This window comes from Daktulosphaira vitifoliae, unplaced genomic scaffold (assembly GCF_025091365.1).
Source record: "Daktulosphaira vitifoliae isolate Bord-2020 unplaced genomic scaffold, ASM2509136v1 Scaffold_5, whole genome shotgun sequence".
NCBI classification, from domain to species: Eukaryota; Metazoa; Arthropoda; class Insecta; order Hemiptera; family Phylloxeridae; genus Daktulosphaira; species Daktulosphaira vitifoliae.
The window spans coordinates 17,078,401-17,099,645 of NW_026099576.1; the positions used below are offsets into that span (position 1 = coordinate 17,078,401).

General features: G+C 24.5%; 4 protein-coding genes across 10 annotated transcripts in view; 2 read left to right on the plus strand and 2 right to left on the minus strand.

Moving 5' to 3' along the window:
• Window positions 1–4,207, minus strand: part of LOC126907838 (spermine oxidase-like) — a 36,043-nt gene extending 31,836 nt beyond the window's left edge. For 2 of the 5 annotated variants that reach the window (XM_050689460.1, XM_050689458.1), the window contains exons 1-3: window positions 4,018–4,207; window positions 3,882–3,918; window positions 2,387–2,548 (exon numbers count right to left, since the gene is read on the minus strand). In XM_050689460.1, coding sequence (XP_050545417.1) covers window positions 2,387–2,540 — 154 coding nt within the window. In that variant the 5' untranslated portion in view covers window positions 2,541–2,548; window positions 3,882–3,918; window positions 4,018–4,207. Of the gene's footprint in view, window positions 1–2,386; window positions 2,549–3,288; window positions 3,393–3,881; window positions 3,940–4,017 lie in introns of those variants that run through there. The other 3 variants (XM_050689459.1, XM_050689461.1, XM_050689462.1) reach the window with 3 other exon arrangements.
• A 47-nt stretch (window positions 4,208–4,254) lies between these two features.
• Window positions 4,255–9,360, plus strand: LOC126907842 (scaffold protein salvador). 3 transcript variants are annotated; one of them, XM_050689473.1, is made up of 11 exons: window positions 4,255–4,345; window positions 4,528–4,640; window positions 5,434–5,513; window positions 5,576–5,703; window positions 5,776–5,890; window positions 6,130–6,261; window positions 6,398–6,494; window positions 7,109–7,289; window positions 7,346–7,509; window positions 7,562–7,727; window positions 8,921–9,358. In XM_050689473.1, the coding sequence occupies exons 2-11, from the start codon at window positions 4,550–4,552 to the stop codon at window positions 9,081–9,083; spliced, it is 1,317 nt and encodes a 438-aa protein (XP_050545430.1). In that variant the 5' UTR covers window positions 4,255–4,345; window positions 4,528–4,549; the 3' UTR covers window positions 9,084–9,358. The 3 variants fall into 3 exon arrangements, with proteins under 3 accessions (XP_050545430.1, XP_050545428.1, XP_050545429.1); XM_050689471.1 differs by having other exon boundaries at window positions 4,333–4,355; window positions 8,921–9,360; XM_050689472.1 differs by having other exon boundaries at window positions 4,333–4,464.
• An 806-nt stretch (window positions 9,361–10,166) lies between these two features.
• LOC126907822 (exportin-7) lies at window positions 10,167–18,889 on the minus strand. The gene is made up of 20 exons (XM_050689430.1): window positions 18,708–18,889; window positions 17,657–17,903; window positions 17,431–17,597; window positions 17,082–17,309; window positions 16,823–17,023; window positions 16,643–16,762; window positions 16,136–16,282; window positions 15,580–15,946; window positions 14,871–15,094; window positions 14,720–14,811; window positions 14,505–14,649; window positions 14,294–14,441; window positions 14,050–14,221; window positions 12,820–13,010; window positions 12,534–12,745; window positions 11,335–11,473; window positions 11,192–11,269; window positions 10,868–11,052; window positions 10,677–10,804; window positions 10,167–10,603 (listed from the first exon to the last, which is right to left on the minus strand). Exons 1-20 carry the CDS (start codon window positions 18,729–18,731, stop codon window positions 10,504–10,506), a joined length of 3,315 nt encoding a protein of 1,104 aa, XP_050545387.1. The 5' UTR covers window positions 18,732–18,889; the 3' UTR covers window positions 10,167–10,503.
• Window positions 18,890–19,205: 316 nt separating this feature from the next.
• On the plus strand, window positions 19,206–20,830 carry LOC126907331 (uncharacterized). Its single transcript, XM_050688526.1, has one exon. The coding sequence runs from the start codon at window positions 19,379–19,381 to the stop codon at window positions 20,621–20,623; it is 1,245 nt and encodes a 414-aa protein (XP_050544483.1). The 5' UTR covers window positions 19,206–19,378; the 3' UTR covers window positions 20,624–20,830.
• Window positions 20,831–21,245: the final 415 nt, after the last annotated feature.

Genomic DNA, 21,245 nt, shown 5'->3' on the forward strand with positions numbered 1-21,245 from the left:
TTTTTTTTTTTTAAAGTTGAATTAAGATATGATAATGACATACTAAAAGTCCTCATTGATTGGAATTGAGCTTTTTTTTTACAGCATTGCAAAAGTTCAAAAATATGAGTTTTTTTAATTTTCTCAAAAAATATTTAACTTACAAAAAAAAAATTTGTACAAAAGTTGTTTAAAAGACAATTTTAAACAAAAAAGGTATCTGTTATTTTTTCATTTAAACAAATATTTTTCGAGTTACATTACAATTAATATGAGTACTAAAATTTATTTTCCATTTTTTTCATTTTACGGTTACTTTTTATCATGTTATACTTAAATTAGACACAATATTATAAATGCATATGTGTGTATGTGTGAAGTTATTTATTTATAGTATCATTAAAGTGTAGTGTATATTAAGATACAACCGATAGATTAGGTAATTGATTTGACACTATATTGTTTAAACCCAACCAAACGTTAAATTGTATATTCCCAAACAACAATTATATTATGTCCATTGCCACCGGAATTTCTGGTAATGATAAAAATAATTGTCATAAAGCGTATTGGCCTTTAGTCAGGTGTTGGAGCTGGTAAAAATTGTGCTGCCGAAAAACAGGACTTAAATGTTCTATTATATGTGAACATTGCAAAGGTCGATTGCGTACAAATTCAATAGAATAAAGATTGAAGATTAAAAAGATTGTACTTTTGTTGAATATATATTCTATCAAAATTTAGAATGTGAAAATGAATGAGAAAATAGAAAAAAATTTTGTTTGATACATTTGTCAAATAACTTTATAGAGGAGATATCCTCTATCGATTACATACTTTGTACTAGGAATGCATATAACTTGTATTTAGGATATAAATAAGGAAATAGGAGATCATGTAGCTTTTGTAATAATCCATTGAAATTTTAAAATTAAATACTATCTACAGATTTGCACCAAGGTGTTTTTTATGATAATGATTTTAATCACTGTCACATATCATCAATACTGCATCCAATTATACACACTGTGCCGGGACACTGCTGGTTTATTTTTTAAATAGCGATTTGTTGAAATAGAAGCAATGGGTTTACTTTAATTATTTCATTATTAATTTTAACAATAGAAGTTATTGAAGATAGAGCTATAACTTTATTTGGCCTTTTAAGATTTATATCATGAAAGTTATTATCCACCATTGAGTTTACTAGAACAAGACCAATTTTATACACTTTATGACAAATAATTTTATCATTACCAGGAATTCCGGCTGGGTTGACAAAAGAGAACATGAGGTAGGTGAAATGAGGAGATTAGGTGTGACAATAGGCGAGAACGTTTATGGGGAGGTGGAAAGTTTTAAGTATTTAGGATCAGTTGTGCAAAAGAGCGGAGGTATAGACGAGAATGTAAGACACAGGATTAAGTGCGGGTGGTTGAATTGGAGAGAAGCGTCAGGTGTCTTATGCGATAAAATAACTTCAATGAGCTAAAAAGTAAATTCTATAATACTGTAGTGAGGCCAGCTATGATGTATGGTTTAAAGTGTTGGGCGGTTGATAAGAAAGTAGAGCAGAGAATGAGTGTAGCAGAGATGAGAATGCTTAGATGAATGAGTGGAGTGACTAGAGAAGATAGGATAAGGAACGAGCATATAAGAGGAAGTATAGGTGTAGCGTCAATTCTGAATAAGATGAGAGAAAATAGACTTAGATGCTTTGGTCATGTTATGAGGAGAGAAGAATAGAAAGCTGTAAGAACAGTTATAGAAATGAATTTTGAAGCAAGAAGAGGTAGAGGAAGACCAAAAAGGAGATTGAGGAAAGCTATTGAATGCGATTTGAGGACAGCTGATGTGAGCGTAGAAGATGTGGGAGATCGTGTCAAGTGGGAGCTTAGGATAAGGGTGGCCGATCCCAAGTAGTTGGGATTAAGGCAAAGAAAAATAAAAAAAATTACCAGAAATACCGGTGGCAATTGACATAATATGATTGTTGTTTGGGAATGTACAATTTAGCGTTTAGTTTCACTTGACACGATCTCACACATCATCTACGAACACATCAACCGTTTTCATATCCCATTCATTAAAATTTCTTCATCTCTTTTTTGGTCGTCTTCCTCTTAAACTCGCTATTTCAATATACGGGTAATCATCTTTAATACTTTCAGCTATAGACCTATAAAGTTATCAGTGCTTACCATAACGCCCATGAATCTCAAGGAAAATATTGAAATAGAGAAAACATAGTCTGGACAACATTGCTATCTTTTAATACAGAATGTGAGAGAAAAATATAGTTTGGGCGTACCGCTCTCTTTTCTCTCTAACCATTTCATTTTCCGATGTATTGCCTATTCGCCATATATTGGTCTATACTTTCAGCGCTAAAATGTAAATGTTTTACCTCCAAATGGAATCGTCTGAATACGTCCTCCTAGGCGATTTTCTGCTTCTAAAATAATAAAATCTTGTACGTTATTTTTGAGAAGTTTAGTCGCTGCTGCAATTCCAGCTACACCAGCTCCAACTATTATGACGGTTTTATTTACTAAAGCCATAGTAATATCTGAAATAGATTACAAATATTTAATGTTTTGTTATATAATTACAGATTTTCGGAAGGTGTAAATTTTAGATTATTATAGTATTAAAAAATCACATGATAAAATATAATAAAGATAAATAAATAAAATATCTATTATAGTCAGGGGCCTGGATAATATGAGCGAGCTACCGTGAAAATCTCGATGGCCCCTTAAAAGTCTGTCATAAATATTTTGGCCTACATTTGATGACAGATATAGTCATTTTAAGGTTATACTACAATAGATTTTCTAATAATAATATAATATTTGTTTTAATCTTTTGTTTACTTTTTTATAAATCATTATTATAGTAATTTTGTCATTTGTTATAAACATAATAAGTAAAAGTTAATAAATTTAGGAAAGTTTTAAAGTTAATTTTTAGGAGTGTGGAACACTGATGTTTGAAGCACAACAATTTTAAGATAGAGGAACAATTTTGTTAACTATTGGTGATAAATTTATTGACATAATATTTAGAATAAGCAACTAACTGACATTTTTTTAAAAAATAAACAATATACTGTAATTTTATTTTATCATTTATGCATTTTTAGACTATACTTAAATCAAAATTTTTATTAATTATTTTTAATAATAAAAATAATAAATTTTAAAATACCTGTTTTTTAGAGCTTTACTTACAAAAAATTAAAAAAAAAACTTCAGAACAAGAACATAATGAGTCAAAAGCATATTAATACATAGAGTGAGTACTCACTCACATTAATTACCAGTATGTGCTATACTGATCTGTTTTTTAAACCCATTTAAATGGGCGATTGAATTGGGAAAATATAGGTTAGTTTCCTCCTTAACTTTTTACTTGATCAATTTTTATAATCCACAATGTATTATAAAAATTTGCAAAATTAATTTTTTTAAATTAAAATAAAATAAAATTAATAAAAATACTTTTACTTAAATTTTACTATAATATAACTAATAAGAGGATGAACAACTAGAGGATATAGTTAGAGTAAAATAAACAATAAATTAGTGATTGTATGGTAAATATATATTGACTACTTGAAAAATATATATATTTGCATACCAGAAAAGGATATTTGAAACATGTTTAACTACATTATTGAAAAATAATTTGGATATTAATGTTCAAAAATAATATACAAATTAAATACCAATTCAAATACTATTTATATTATTTATAATTACAACAAATTGTTGAAAATCATACTCAACGATGAAACTTTTATTACATTAAAAAATTTAAAAAGTACATATTTAAAGTAATTTAGTTTAGAGTATTAATAAAAAATTGTAATATAAACTTGGTTATATCATAAATCCTACCTTTTTTAAAAGTATAATCAAAACAATTAAATCGTACCTAAAATATTAATTATGTTAACACATAAAAACTTTAGAATATTTAATTTTTTACATGATTTAATAGTTAATTTTTTTTACTTGATTATTAAAATACTACCTAATATAAATAAATTGTTGTAAACACGGGTGTGGTTATATGCGAATGATAAAAATGTATTCCTATTTATTTTCTTTAAAGTGCTTAAACGTTAACTATAATTTAAGTCAATAAATACTGAGTGTAGTCAGTATTTTTTAAGAAGTATCAGAGTTCATAAGAAGTTTCTGTAGTTATCGCACAGGTAATAAAGTAATATGATAACAGCTATCTTAGTTCTTTAATGTTTCTACTTAGTTTCTCGAAGGCTATCAAATCTACAGTCAGCTGGTAGATGTATTAAAGAGATGCTATTGATATGAATTTTTGAAATTGCTTATTTTTCGCTGTATGTATAGGTATTTTCTTTAAATTAATGATTTAAAATTTTAGCTGCTTATTTTACATTAAAGTAGGATAATATGCTAATTTTTTTATAAATTTATTAATCTATTTAGGAAAATATAAGTAATATTTAATTATGTAGTTATTATTATGAAATAAAATAACGACTGGATTATTTTTATTTAGTTTCATTAGAATTGAAGTTAATATGTTATCGAGGAAAAATAAAGAGACACGGACCATTAAAGATGGAGTTGTAGGAAAATATGTGAAAAAAGATAAACCTCCTGAAATTCCAAGTTAATACTTTACACTTTTATTATTGATAAATAGTAAAATCAATGATTGTTTTGTTCTTCAAATTTGTAGATTATTCTATTTAGAGTTAAATATTACAATTATTATTTACTTGAACAGCTTAATTGACATATTATTATTAATATTAGTATTTATTTGTTAATAATATTAACAATCAGTTAAACATTTCTTGTTATATATCATTTAAAAACTTGTTAAAATTTAATTAAATGTGATACATTACATTTTAAAAGTCATAATGTTAAATAATCAATAACATAGGGGGATGCAGAAGTATGTTTCATAATTTTTATAATGGGGGAGGGCACAATTAAATTTACTATTGACAATCTAACATAAAAATCTCTTACTCATTTTCATTTATTATGAGCAAAAACAAGGTCAATATACATTTTTATATATGTATTGCTTGGTCAATAGGTAGAGACACATGACCCATTTCCTCTTAAAATACACATATAAAGGGGTTAGCTTTGTTTTTAAAAATATTTGACCATCAATATGCACAGCGAATAAGACTTTACTTTTCTCACTTTTTACGAAATCAAAAGCAAAATTTACTCTAGTTTCACGCTAAATTTATCAGATTTTTAAGTAGTTTAATTTATATTCAAACCAAATTCTCAATATTGTTATAGAAGTTATTATGAGAAGAGTAAAATCTAAATGTAAATACTTTATGATCTCTAAATCTATTTTTTTAAGTTACTGCCTTATTTGTTGCACATAGCGATATGCATATGAATAATTTGTACAAATTTTGTATTATATTAGTTATCAATGTATGGTCTACAGAACCATTTAGAAAAACAAGTACTAATCGAGTCAATTTACAAGAAATTAATAGTTTAAATGTGAGATATCATATTAATCGTGTGTAAAAATATATAAATTAATATTAATGTTTCTATTGTAGAATACTAATCAACCAGGAGGATCAGCTCAAAAATTTGGTAATTTAAAAAACTCACCATCTCCATCAATGCTTTTGGGCCATGAAGGCAAGTACACTCCTAGTAGCTCCGTTCCTGATTTGGCTCAAAAGTAAAAATTATTATCTTACAAAAATAATGACAAATTATTTTTATATTAATGGAATATTTAACTATTATGTAGGTTTGCAAATGCTAATCTATGGAGTAGTACTCCAGGTATATCTAATGATCAATCTATAAGTTCTAGGAACTATTCCAATCAATATCTATCTAATAATTGTCATATAAATCATCAAGTAAACAATTTTTTATTAATGTTTATTACAAATTATTTTATAAATAATTATATAATAGCTATATTGAGAGCTTACAAATTAAAGGTTCTTTGTCTGATATATGTTTGATTTTTGTTTTATATAATATGAAAATAAAAATAAAATTCAAACTATTTAACTGAAATTTCATAAATAGTACTTGTACTATCACCTTTATCATTAAAAGGGTAGTTTACTAATAAAAACTTTAATATTTTTAGCTGGGAACACATTCAAATGCTAGCTGCTTACCATACCATTCTCATAATGATTTAGCTGTACCATCAGTAATTATGCACAGATTTGGAGATAGTACTGTTTATACACCCTCTTTATCAAGATATTTGCCTAATGTATGTTAATATTGCAGTATCAACTGAACTACGTAATTTTATAACTTATCAAACAATTAATCTTGTAAAATTTTTGAGTTTTTACTCTTAATACTAACCATTTTGTTTATCAACTAATGATCAATTATTCATTTAGATTCAGCTTCAATCTAAAAATCAATTAATGAGTTCCCATCATTCTACACCTTCATTACATAATGTTGGACACTCTATCCCATTACCAATGCCTTCAGGTAAGCAAAAATTTTTATTTATTTTTAAAATAATTTCACTAAAATGAGCTATACATTTGATATTAGATAAAATATTATAATAAAAGTATTGTAATGATGAAAACAAGTAAAAAATAACTATTAGTAATACATGTTATTATTAAATAATATAAATTTTATACTATGTAGTGTCGGGCTGTCCCATTCTTCTACCTGGAAAAATCCCTAGTATATGTTTCAATATTGGAGGCCTAATATAAATGAGTTCTCCAACCCCTCCACATCAACTAGTATGGTGAGGTTATGCCTCCAATGCTCCGAGTTCTTAAAATGATCAAGAAACTCTCCTACTTCATGATAAATTTTTAAACACAGTTGTAAAATTGTATGCTGAATTAATACTGCGAAAAAATCTTAAATTAACAATTATCTAAACCTACTATTTTCTGTGTGTTAAATTATACATTTTAATCATTTTTTTTTTTTAATTTAGGGAATTAACCTTTTTTTTTATACTATTTACTTCTAACTCTGGAAATGTAATTTAAAACAGATTTTAAATTATTCTATTATTATTATTATATTATCTACTATACCATATTATTTATTAAGTTAATATTCATGTTTATACTTAGATGGTGGAGAAGAACTCCCATTACCTCCTGGTTGGTCTATTGATTTAACATTGAGGGGTCGTAAGTATTATATAGATCATAATACTAAAACTACACATTGGTCTCATCCTTTGGAAAAAGAAGGTCTTCCTACTGGATGGGAACGTATTGAAAGCAGTGATTATGGTGTATATTTTGTTAAGTATGTTATCGTTCTAGTTAATTAATTAGTTGTATTAAACATTGAAATTTCTTTAGTCATATAACTCGACAGGCACAATATGAACATCCTTGTGCACCACATTATATTTATCAGCCTGAAGTTAGAATTCCATTACCAATACCACCTCCACCTCCACCAAGACCTACTAATTTTCACCCACATAGCATGCTTGTACCCGCCAACCCTTATTTAAACCAAGGTAAGGAATAATTTTTAAAAATGTTCTATGTATGAGTGATTTTTGCTTTTAGAAATACCAGTTTGGTTAAGTGTGTATTCTCAAGCTACTCAAACATTGGATCATAAATTAAGATGGGAAATGTTTCGATTGCCTGAATTGGATTGTTTTAATGCAATGTTGACCCGTTTGTATAAACAAGAATTGGAGGAAATAGTAATGAGATATGAAGTCTACAGGTTTGTTTATATTTATAAAATATACATATAATTTTTAATACTTATTATAAATAAAAAAAAATAACCTAATCTATTGTTTTTATAAATAAAATTTGGCCTGACTATGTCAAACATTTTTTTTTTTTCATTTCAATTTTTAGTAATGTTCTGGATTATCTGCATATTTAAAATCTATAGATAAAATATTTATATTTATCTATATTTATAAAATCTACCACATTAAATCTTATAAATTGACCTATATTATTAAAAAAAAGAATTCCCTTTTTAATTTCTACTATGAAAAATTGACAGACAAAGCAAAAAAATTTGTAATTTTTGCTAAAACAAAAATTATTGAATTTTAAAAATTTTCAAGAATGTCTACATTTTTCATACCTAGATCAAATAAAAGCTTAATACTTGTGTAATTCATCATTCCCAAACAGAAATTAAAAAAATTCGCTTTGAAGATTTTTTTATGATAGTAATGTTGATTACTGTCAGATATCACCTATACTTATTCAATATATGCCATGTCCCCATTGTGCTAGTTTTTTTTTTTTTTTTTGGTGTCACTGGACACGATTACTCCTTTTCTACACAACTGATTTTGCTCAACAAAAATCAAAAGATCATAAAATGTAAATAGTTGAAGCTATCAGCGCCATAATTTTAACAAATTCTCTTAAATCCTAATAATAAAGGGAACTGTACAAAAAATTATAACTTTCAAATATATTTTACATTTGGAAATTAAAGTTAGGTTATAATTTAACAATAAAAAAAACACGAATGGAAATGTGAGTATAATACAGAAAAAAATATTTTAATTTAATAAATTTGTTTTAAACTATTATAACTAAAAAACCCAGCATAGTGGGGTCGTGGCATAGTTGGGTCTAGTATAGATGATATCTGACAGTGATTAAAATCACTATCATAAAAAACGCTTCGATGCAAATCTGTAGATAGTGTTTAATTTAAAAAAAAAAATTTGTCAAAAAAGAAGGTCAAATGAGAGCTGAGAAAAGTAGATATTAAAAAAAAAAATTTTTACAGCACAATACTGAAAAAGTATTTTCAGTATTGTGTCACAACATGATTATCCCTTAGTCAGTCTCTGTTTGCATATATAGAATAAAATAATAGACATAGAAATAAATTTCAGAAATTATTAACTTCTAATAAATGTATGTAATTATATATTACAGATCAGCATTACTTTATGAAATAGATAGAAGGCATATACAAGCTCGATGTATTGATACAAATGAGTATAACAATCGATATAGACAAGGACCACGTATCGTAGATATCACCAGTGATAATCTTCGAGAAGTAGCTCTTTCTCAGCATACAGAAACAAAAGTTTAATTTTTAATAATTTAATTTATCTAGTAAACACACTATACATTTATAATTTTTTTTTATTTAACTTTTAATTAATTTGTAATACTTAAAACTTTTTAAAGTTTTACATAAAGGAAACTGTGATAATTTAATTAAATTTTATTACCATCATTTCTTTGATCAAAATTCGAATTTATAATTGTACCTTATATTTAAAATTTTATACTATGGAATATTATTTTTAAAAAGCTATTATTAGAATATTACTTTCATTATATAACTCAATGGTAATATTGACACTTTATATTATGCCTTGTCTATTATAACTTATATTTTTTTTAATAGTTTTTATTTATTTACTAATTATGTTTTACACGGATCAACTAGCATTTTACTGTTGACAATTTTTGCATAGATTTTGAATTGAACTTTGTTTCTATTCTCAAATTTTACTTGATTTTTTCTGGCATAGCTTATTTATAAGATAATTAACAATTACTAATTATTATATAGAAATCTATATCATAACTCTCAATAGTTTTATTGTTAATATTTATTTCTTTTTTGAAACTACTATAATTTGTATTTAATGTTATTAAAACAATTTTAAAAGTTTTAACAGGTTTTATTAAGAGAGAAAAATTATCTTATAATTAAAAACAGTTTCATAAACATTATAAATATGAAATATAGGGCTCACATTAATATATATATACATTTAAATATACACGAGTCCTCAAACAATGTATGTTTAGGATATCAAAAACATTACTCTTAAATAGGCCATTTGACAGTCCATATAGAAAAAAATCATTATGGTTATAACTTATATCTGAAACCACTTCAACAATAATATTATAAAAATAAATTATATCCAAATTCTAATACATATATATAGAACCAAGTATATTATATTCATTTTTACTATGTTTTAAATGAACTTTCAAGTATGACAAAGTCTATGTTGTCTATTAAAAATTATCTTATCTAATTCCCATTTATAAATTCATAATATAAAACGAATACCATCTTAAATTAGGTCATTTTATCTATAGTTGGTCCCTTGATTTTACTGGGAACAGCTTTAAATTATATACACTCCAGAACTGATTTTTTAGTAAAAAGTTTATTTACATTATTTAAAAACTGCTAATATATTTAAAAAATGTATAATTATTATGTAACAAAACTGAAACACAACTAACACAATACCAAATAATAGCCTATGACTAGGATGTAGGCCCTATTTTCTAAATAATACCAATATTTACAATGTTTACAATAAGACAATACGTTATTAATAATTATCATAATAAATAAAATAACACGACCAATAGGTATTATTTGTATAAAAGATAAACACTGGCGAATAAAACAATAAAATTAATTTAATTTAAGTAATATATATTTATTTTTTTTTTAAATTTATTTACTATGTATAGTACTATGTTGTTATCATTACTTCATTATTTACAGAATTCATGGACATTGTTGGACCTTTTTCAGTTAACTCTTTTTTGAATGATGATAAATTTTGAGTAAACCTATAAAATTAATAAAAAAATATATATTTACATATGATTTAGTAAAAGATATTCTTTTAAGTAACACCATTACCTTTCACGATTTCTACTAGCTAAATTTCTTTCAACACCTTCCATTAACATTTCAAACCACTGAGCCATAGCTGGTTGTTTATCAATTGGCTGACTTTGTAATATCATATCTCTTAATTGATTGAAGTACTGAAAGCAAATATTTTTAGTTAATAAATAATAACTATTATTATTATAAATTGATTGATTCACCTCTTCATTAAGAAGTATAAGACCTAAAAGTGGTCTAGACATAGACCATTGATTTCTACATTCTTCAAATATAATTATATTTAGCACAGTTTGTAAGATTTGTCTAAATACTCCTAAATGGGTTTCTAAAGTACGTAGGAAAATTTCATTCACTTGTTGTATACGTCTTCTTTGTACTTTTTTGCCTTAAAATATTATGTGAGAATAAATAAATTAAGTTAAAAAATAATTTCATATGAAATTATACTTTCAAAATATAAAATTTATATAAGTATAAATTGGTTACCAAAATAATAATTAGAAATGTGTAACATAAGGATTTACCTTTTAATAATAATTGTTTAAAAACATAAGTAACAATATGATCTAGAGTAGTACAACATCCAGTGCAAATAGACATATCTGAAGCAAAAATAAAACTTAATTATTGAATTAAATGACTACTTTTAAACAATATATAAACTTACCTAATGCATTTAGTCCTTCTGATATAGAAGATAATATATATAAAAATACTTGAGGTTCAAGAGTGGATAAAAACTCCATATGATCTTGAGCTAAACATTCTAGGAGACCATAATACGTTTGAGAAAGTTTTGGATAATGCTAAAAATTAAATGATTATTTTAATTTATTTAGCTGCAAATCAAAATTTTTCAACTGTTTAAAAATTATTGTTAAAAAAAATTATATAATAAATAAAAATTGAATTTTAAATATCATTAAACAAATTTTTGGTTCTAATCATAATAGACATAACCTCATCTTAACTTATTTAATATCTATTGTAATTGAAAAAAAAAGCTTTGTATGATAAAATTTATGATATATATATATCATAAAAATTTTTTGATGAAATTTCAATGAAATTGATAAAAAAAATATTCACAATATTAATTTTAATTATATTTTTGAAAGCTTTTAGTTTTCCTGAAAATGACATCATTTTGGACAGACTGTTTTTGTGATTTAGACTGACAATATAATATTTTCGTGATCTACAGTAGCAAATTTGTCACACCATTCATAAACATTTTGTATTTGCAGACAAAAATAAATGTAAAAAAAAAAATTGACCTTAATACAAATTAATAATATTATAGTTATTTTTATGAAAAATTATGATATAATTTAAGGAAATTTTATGAAAACAAATACCAAAGAGCCCTAAAATGATAACATAGCTCTCAAAATATCACTGGGCTAAATTTAACATATTTTGTACTAATGTAATTTTTTCAATTTACTTATTTAAATATTTATTTTATTCATAGTGATATCGGTTTATTAAAAATCACTTGATTACTTGCAAAATAAATTCAACATTGGAAAAACAATTCTTGATTTATCAGCTAATAATTATTTTTTAGAATAGTTCCTTTACTAGCTTATAACTTATAACTTAAAAGGACGTCATCTTTATTTTTTTAAATGCTAACATACATTTCACTAAATTATAAAATAAGAATTAAGTCAATTAAAAAAATGATTGGTTCATAACAACTTTTTGACCAGTATTTCAGAAGTTATTAACAACTTAAAGTGATGACTGGAGGTGAAGAGTGGGTACTGCTATTTTTATCACTAATATAATATCTATGTTTATGATAAACCGATCATATTTATCCTGTAAATAAAATATTAAAAATTTAATTTTTAGACTCACCATTAAATCAGTCAGAGGTATGGACAGCAATAATTTGACAAAAATATTAAGTGCATTTTCTAATGTGTCATCACCATATAGTTTGAAGACACCAAAATTAACATAGTTACCACACAATGCTGCTTTTAACATCGAGAAACATATTGATATGCCTTTCAGTTTTTTTTTATAAAGCACATCTTGTTGAACATCAAGGTTTAATATATTGTTTCCTGAAAAATGAATTGAGTTTAAATATTTATTTTAATAAAGAAAATAAATTATAAATATCTGGATGTATACTAACCGTAAGTACAAACAACTTTACTAGCTTCTCGGAACAGTAAAATTCCATTAGGTGATGATACATCTACTTGAAGTCGTTGAGAGCGATTCAAAGCGAGTTCAGCATACAACTTAAGTAAAGGTGTAGTAATTTCTGGATCAGCATACCATAATTCCATTGCTCGTAATAAAATTGGAGTGTATGATGGATAACTAAGTAGTAAAATGTTAAGGATTTAATTTACTGAAATTCTTGACATGGCAACAGTTTTTGAAAAATTTTTTATGACATAATAATAATAAAACTTAATATGCTATAAAATAATTAATATTAAAATATTAAATTTTTATGTATTATCATAAAATAAAAAAAAATCATATTAGAATTTTACTAAAAAAACATTAATAAAAATATAAGTTAAACATTAAATGAATTTAAATATTATGTAATACAATTTAATATGACAAATATGTTTTTATTTTCCTATAATAATTATTCTATAATATTACTATTTAAGTAAAATGGGATAAATTAATATCCTATTATTTTAAGATATTTGAAATGTCTTCAACTAGATACAATTTGTTATTTTTCAACCTATCATCAAATAAATCGATCCAATGAGAACCGAAAAAAAGTAGCAACAGACATAAAAAAAAAAAAAACACATAATATTAAAAATTATACTTTCTCAGTTTCACATCGAAATAAAAGTGTTAAATAATTTAAAACTTATAACATAGAAATAAAAAGAAATATTTTTGATTCAATTCTGATAAATAGTATAAAAATTTTCCTTAAAAATTATCATTAACAGCAATATCTTTGAAAAACCATATAAATATTGTTAAAAATTTTATTATAGTATTTCATCAATTAATAAAATATATCTGAGTTTTAATATATTACATCTAAGAAAATTATTAAATTTCTACATAATAATACTTTTAGATAAGTACATTATTTTGGAAAATAATAAATTACAAAAAAAAAACAATATAGAATTTTAAATACAAGCAATTAAACCAACAATACTTAAAATTAATTGAAATTTAATTAATTGAAAAATAACACTCATATGATAAGTCTTTTTTTTTTATTATTAGTCAGTTATTTACTTTTAAAAAGCTTGATTTACTGATTATATCAAAAAACAGCCTATAGTAATATTTATGAGATCTACTTACTTAGTACATTAAACTATAAAAGTTAATGGTTTAAGAAAAACTATTTTTATTTGTAAAAGGATACAGCCATTCAAAAAGAAGCATAAATGAAGTCTTAGTATTGAAAGAAAAAGCTAATCCTCTAAGATCTCTAATAAGACCAATAAGGGCTTTTTTCGCTTCAATATTTGAGAATACAGAATTTTCATTCACGCCATTGACAGTAGCTAATAAAGCACCAATTGATTCTACAGAAGCTAAATATACAAACAAAACAATATTTTATAATTAAAATATTTTATTCTTACTCTTTTTTTTTTTACACATACCAGTTAAAGGGATCATAAAATTATCAAATTTATCTTCATCTTCAAGGAGATCAATCATCAATAGTCTTCCCAATGAAGTATAAAAAGATGAACGGTGTCTCATATCTTTAACACTAAATGTATTGCCCAACAGAGGAAAATGTTCACTCTATTAAAAAAATTAAATTGTGAAACTACAAAATAATTTATGGTACTAAATAATTTTATTTACTGTATGATTATTTAATAGGAACTGAATTTCATCAAGTTTTACCAATTTTCTAACACTAGAGAATCCGACTGATAAATCATTCAATAACGCCAAAGTTTTTTGAATTACTGTATTACTTGAGCACCAAAATTTTAAATTAGTTATACTGAAAAAAAGTAAAATTGGTTAAGTTAATATTCTTATTATTATTGTTGTATATTATTATTCATTCTAACATTTTTCTCATAAAAATACTAAGAACCATATGTTCTTCACTAATTCCCAAAACATCATGGAGCCGTCGGTAAACTTTGGAATTTTTTGGTACCTTTTAACAGACCAAGTTATAGTAAATAATTAAATTACAAGCCATGTTAAAGTTTTTACTTGGTCACCAATATAAATTTTTCTAAATTGCTCAAAGAAAAATAAAAATGAGTGTTCCAATTTTTCATAACCTCCTTGGGGGAGTCTTGAATCACTGAATGTCATAAGTTGTAAAACTTTGCATGCCATTTCACCATCCATTGCATCTCCATCATCATTACTATTAAATGTTACACGACCACCAATAGCAGCTCCGATTAAATATACAAGCCAAGTCAATCGACCTATATAACACATATGTAAGAAGATTCTTTAATTCAAGTATAAATTATTACTAAATAAAATTAATGTATAGTTAAATTTATCATACAGTTACAATTTCCATTTAGAATGAAATAGAAAAGATAGTTTTATTCAAAACTTTTCAGTATATAGCAATTTTTAATTTCATAAACCATGTTTAAGTGATTTTATTACAATTTAAAAGATATATTAATAGACTAAAATAATTTAATTTAGACTAAAGAATAATTTATTATTATTTTAATAAGTGCATCATTTTTAAATTATCATTTTACTTGAAAATTTAAGTTTTAAGACTTGGTAGTTTTTTTAAAAAAACAATTTTTTATACCTGTTTTTGATTAAAACAATTTTAAATACAAAAATTTAATCTGACTTTTCTGTTTTTCAGAGGAGTGACATGCATAATTCACATAATATATTTATGTTACAAAAAATAATAATCATTAATTATGCTTATTAGTACCTTCTTGAATTTTTAAATCATAAATTGATGCAGATGGTGATGCAATAATTTCTTGATAAGTAGTAGCTGATTGGTCAAATAATTGGGCAATTAGTGAGCATGTTTTTTGGTAATGACACCTTCCAATTACAGATAATTGTTCAAGTTGTTGTTGCACATTTGTAAAATCATCTAATGGATCATCAAGACCATCTCTCACTATAAGTGTAACACTTTCTATTCTAGAAGTAATGTATGCCTTAGTAACTTCAGGAGTATATGTTTCCAATAAATGAGGTTCTGCAGCTTTTACATAAGGTACAGAAGCTACCATTCTTTGCCAAAAACTTAACAAATAATGAAAACTGTTTGGGGCACATTGATAAACCTGGTTAAAAAATAATTTATTAACAAACTACAAGAAAACATAATGTTATTGTCTTTTTTTAAAAATTGATTAATAATTTATTTATTTATTTATTACAGAAATGGTTTCTATTAAAGTAAAATTCATTGTGTGAATAAAGGAAAAATATCAGATCATATCTTATAATTATATGCATAATAATAATCATACTTGTAAACTTTCAACAGTAAATTTTGCAATAAGTCCTACAGTCTCTTGATAACTTTCAACCATTACAAGTTCTCCAAGTTGGTAATTTGATTTTAACCTAGCCAATAGTCTACAAAACTCGTGATAGTTATTTGAATCAGCCAATCCCTAAAAAAGTTACTATTTAATTTTTAGTTACTTAATCAATAATTTATAATGTTAATTTAAAAATAAATAAATTAATTAATTTTGCTATTAACGTAAACTTACACAATTTAAAACAAACAAGATAATATTGTTAAATTTTAAAAATATTTACACATTAAAAAAATTAAAACAAACCAATTAATTTTTTTCTTTTTACAAAAATGTTAAATTAATTATTCAACAACTTTTTTGAATGATAAAACATAGATATTTTACTAAATTCTTAGTTATTCATTTTATTAAACATTTTTATTCACATAATTATTATCAAAATAATTAAGGTAAATTAATTAAACTAAATTTATAATTTTTAGAGTATACCTGAGGATTTAGCAGAATATCTTTGACTCCATTAACTAAATGTGATAAGAATTTTGCTCTTTCTGTTGTACTAAACAAGGAACGTCGAACTGAAGCTAATTGTACTAAACATGATAAAGCCTAAAAAATATAGATATAGAATACATTACATTATATTTTATTTCAATAAATTTATCTTACCAAACTGGAAAGACTATGAGGCAAAGAGTGATAGAGATCAAAAAATAAAGTCAAAGTTGATTGTTCGAGAAAAGCTGGTCTCCACCCAGTAGGAATTTGAACTGTACAAATATCATCTGATGACTCATCACATGTTGTTCCAATAAAATCATATGTTAAACAGTTTTGTGCTAATTGAAGACAACGAGACATAAATCCATGCTAGAAAAAATAATAAAAATTCAACAATAAAAAATTTCTTATTTGTCAAAAATTATACCTGTGTTTCATCTGTAAAGTTTAAGTTTTTTCTATTATCATTAGCACTACGTAACATTTGACAAGACATTCTAAATATTTCAAATAATTGTGTATCTCTAAATGATGAAGCTACTTTCCGATGCTTCAGTACAGCTCTATGTGATTCAACATCAGCAACTGTATTCATTTCAGTTGTTAACTGAGATAAAAGCTGAACTCCTATCATACAATGTTCAACATTCATCCCCTAATATTTTTTTAAAATAAAATTCAAGTGTAATTATATTCAACTTATAAAATATTCAGTATAATAATAAAAATCACAGTGCAGTTAAATTCAAACAAGAATTTCAACCATAATGTAATACCTGCAAAAATACTGAAATATCAGATACAACGTTTCTGAAAGCATAGGAATCTTTTTCTCCATCAAACCATCCTTGTTTTGTTATTTTAGCAAATAATAAAACTAAGGCTTGAACAACAAATGAAGGTAACTTAGGGCGGGTAGCTAAATAATTCAAAATATAGTTTCCTAAAAAATAAATATATTTGTTTTAAACTATTACATAAGAATAGTTGTATTTTAATTACTTATTTGTATTCTTTGATCAAGGTTCAATGTTAATGGTGTACGGGATATAAGTTTAGTTATTGTTGTGGTAGCCAATAACTCTGAATAGTGTGAATCAGCTCTTTCTAATAACATTTGGCATTTTGATAAAGTATCAGGAGTATTACTATTTTGAAAAGAAACCAAAGCTTTTTCGGCTTCCACACATAAATTTGGATTACTTGACTCATACATTTGTTTGCATAGCATTTCTAGTCGAGGAATACTCTTCAAAAACAAAATTGAATTTTTTATTATTTAAATATTTGAAACAAGTTAATGCTAATAAATGTTCAATGTCAAAATTTTTGACATTATTTTTCAATTTTTAAATAATAATTGCAAAATCACTATATATATATACTGGTACCATAGTCCAAGTTTCTTTTAGAAGACAAATTTATCATAATTTTATAAGAAAATCAAACTATATCGTCACTTAAATTATTTTTTTAGAAAGATAATTTAAAATTTTTTTTATTTTTGCTATTGGTTCTTTTTGCAATAAGCATAGGTCTCATGTAACTAATTATGTAAAATATAAAAGTTCAACTATATTAAATTAAAAAATATTATTTTAATATATAATTAATTGAACTATTTGAACATAATAAATTGAAAAAAATACAAAATACATTTTTTTTAACAATAGCATCACATTCAATAATCAAACGTTCTACTAATATAACTGATGTAATACAATTATCAAAGTACTATTAAAAATAACCAATTTTAACAAATAAAATCAACAAATTTGTATTTAACATAATTTTTTACAATCTAAAGTAGATTGATTGTATTTTTTAAATATTTATAAAATCTAATTTATAATCAATTTTTGTGATATTTTTAATTTATATAACTAAAAATTTATTATAAACCTATATGCTATAAACGATTTAATGAATAAAACAAGCAATAATAAATTAAAAAGAAAAATACGATATGTATAATAATTCTAATTAATTAAACCAAAACTTATAATCAAAGGACATTAATTTAAAAGTATAAGAACACAAATTTAAAAAGTACTTGTAAATCGTCCGCCATCTCCATCAAAAGCCATTAAACGCCCAACAGAGTTAAAATTTATTTATCTTAAAGCTGTTTAAGGTAATTTTTTTTTATTTATGGAGTGTAAAATCAAAATTTTATCGCCATAAATTTTCAAGATATAAACACCGACAAAATCAAACTTCTAAGTCAAGTCAATAGCAAATCAGAAAAAATAAACAGAAATTTTACTACCAACCACAAACATCATTCATGTCTTTCATGCTCACCAACTTTATAAACTAAATAAATTATAATTACCCGAACAAATATTAAAAACTAATAGTTTTAATTAATTATGATATGCATTGATTTAAGGATATTTTAATATTTTAATTTCAATTTAACATTTTAAGGTTTTATTTGAATTAACAGTATTTCTAATTTTCCTATTAAGTTGGTTGTTCTGTAAAAGTTGATAAAGGTCTTATATATGTTAACAGTGTTTATTATGATAACAATTTTTCAAAAATTCGATTTAATTAATATTTCTTTAATTGTAATTCAAAATAATTGATGTATAAATTTTAGTGAAAGAATTGTCTCAATTTAAACTTTTATATAAAATTTACTTTTTATTAGTAACTTCAAGCAACAGAAATTTAATTATAAAAAATTTATATTTTTTTAATTTTTGGTTTAAAATAATTATGAACAGTCAAGAGAATAATGGTAAACAACTAGTAGAATCCTTATCTATAGCTTGTCAAAATGCTGCAAAATTCATTAATAAATTATCCTTAAATAATGAGTCTTTGAATAATGAAATAATTACTTTAAGAACAGAAAATCAAAAACTAAAAAAAAATTATTTTAGTCTAACATCTCAACTTGATAAAATTGAAGAAAGTATCAAAGAACTAGCCATTTTATCTGATATAACTTCGTTTGAAAATGAATCTGTATTTAATATATTAACTCGTTTGATTATCACAACGAAAAAAAATAGTCACAATAGTAAAAAACGTAAACTTAATTTATGTTACTCACCCTTGAAGTTATCTATCAAAGATGATAGTGAAGTATTAAAAAATACCAAGAATAATAGTAACACTTCAGACAATACCAAAACCACCTGGAAATTAAGTATTGATCGTAATGGTAACCCTTCAAATTTATTAAAGAAATCTAAACAAGCCACTTTACAAGTTAAGCCATTAGTATCTAAAACAAAATTAGATATTAAAATTCAGAATAGTTTGTGTAATAATATATCATCTTACAGTAATGACATTATTTTAAGTCCTATTAAAACAACTGCTGAAATAAAACTTAATGAACAAAATATGGCTACTAGTAATTTGATGGAAGAAAAAAATCTTTTGGCCAAAGGAGATAACTGTAATGAAGATGATTGTTTAGTTGAAACTATCAGCGACTCTATTAATTGTTCTATTAGCCATTTTAATAGGCTAAATAAACCAATAAATAATACTTCTATTACAAAAGACATTGGTTCTCCAGTAATTATAGATGTTTTTAAATATTCAATGATTAATACTGGTACTCATCAAGATGAAAGTAATGATTCTTCTGATGAAACTATTTTTAGTCCAATTAATGTTACTATTGATAAATTAGATGATACTAATTGTAATGGGTGCCTCAATAAGCCACCTGAAAATAATTTGTTTGATAGTTTTGATATTATACCTGGTTTAAATAATAAACCAGAAGTTCTTCCAAATTATAAATTTAAAGAAAACCCAGTAAGAAAACAAAATGAACGTAAACAATTAAATGGTTGGGACTGTGAAGAATGTAGAAAGTTCTATGAAGATGTCAATGATAATCCAGATGAAGCTAAAAATGCAATGAATCAATTTTCAAGACATCGATCAGTGAAACATCAACATGTTGCTAATACTCCTCCAGGTCTCTGGGATCCATTGTAAATTACAAAAAATAATTTGTGAATTGTATAATTTATGGCAACATATTTTTATAAAATAAACTTATTAAAATGTTTATATACATACGATTTTTAGTGATAATGAAAAAAAATTTAAAATAAAGTGTTATTTAAATAAGCTTATTATTTCAATTTCAAGATATGAAATCTGTAATATGTAATAAAAGCCAAAAGTTAATTTAAGAGTCTATTTATGTCCTATACATATTTTAACTTCAATGCGAAGCTGAGAAGGTATTAATTTTACTATAATGTGTTTTTTTTTTATTATTTTTTTTTTTTTTTGTCTGTGAACGCTCAATCGCAGCTTTCGGTGGACCAATTTTGATGAACAATACGTCAAAAGATCCCAAATCGTATCTAGTCAAAGACATTACTCTCAAAATTGAAAAAATTCTCTCGTTCCCTGTAAACGGGAGAAATCCTACAAAAAATTATAAATTTAAAAATCGCTAATTTTCGACATTTTTTCAATTTTTAGCTTCGATGCGAAGCTGAGAAGGTATTGGTTTTATTATGATGTGTTTTTAGCTTCGATGCGAAGCTGAGAAGGTATTAATTTTACCATGATGTGTTTATTTTTTTTTTTATTTATTTATTTTTTT

Excerpts from the sequence above, each read along its gene's own strand:
- LOC126907822 (XM_050689430.1), bottom strand. The coding sequence starts at position 18,731 with ATGGAGATGGCGGACGATTTACAA. Across the intron at positions 17,904-18,707 it reads AGATGGCGGACGATTTACAA|AGTATTCCTCGACTAGAAAT; the intron begins GTACTTTTTAAA and ends TTGTTTTTGAAG. Across the intron at positions 13,011-14,049 it reads ATGCTTCTTTTTGAATGGCT|TTATCCATCATACACTCCAA; the intron begins GTATCCTTTTAC and ends TTTACTACTTAG.
- LOC126907842 (XM_050689471.1), top strand. Across the intron at positions 5,704-5,775 it reads GTTCCTGATTTGGCTCAAAA|GTTTGCAAATGCTAATCTAT; the intron begins GTAAAAATTATT and ends ACTATTATGTAG. Across the intron at positions 6,495-7,108 it reads CCCATTACCAATGCCTTCAG|ATGGTGGAGAAGAACTCCCA; the intron begins GTAAGCAAAAAT and ends GTTTATACTTAG.
- LOC126907331 (XM_050688526.1), top strand. The coding sequence starts at position 19,379 with ATGAACAGTCAAGAGAATAATGGTAAACAACTAGTAGAATCCTTATCT.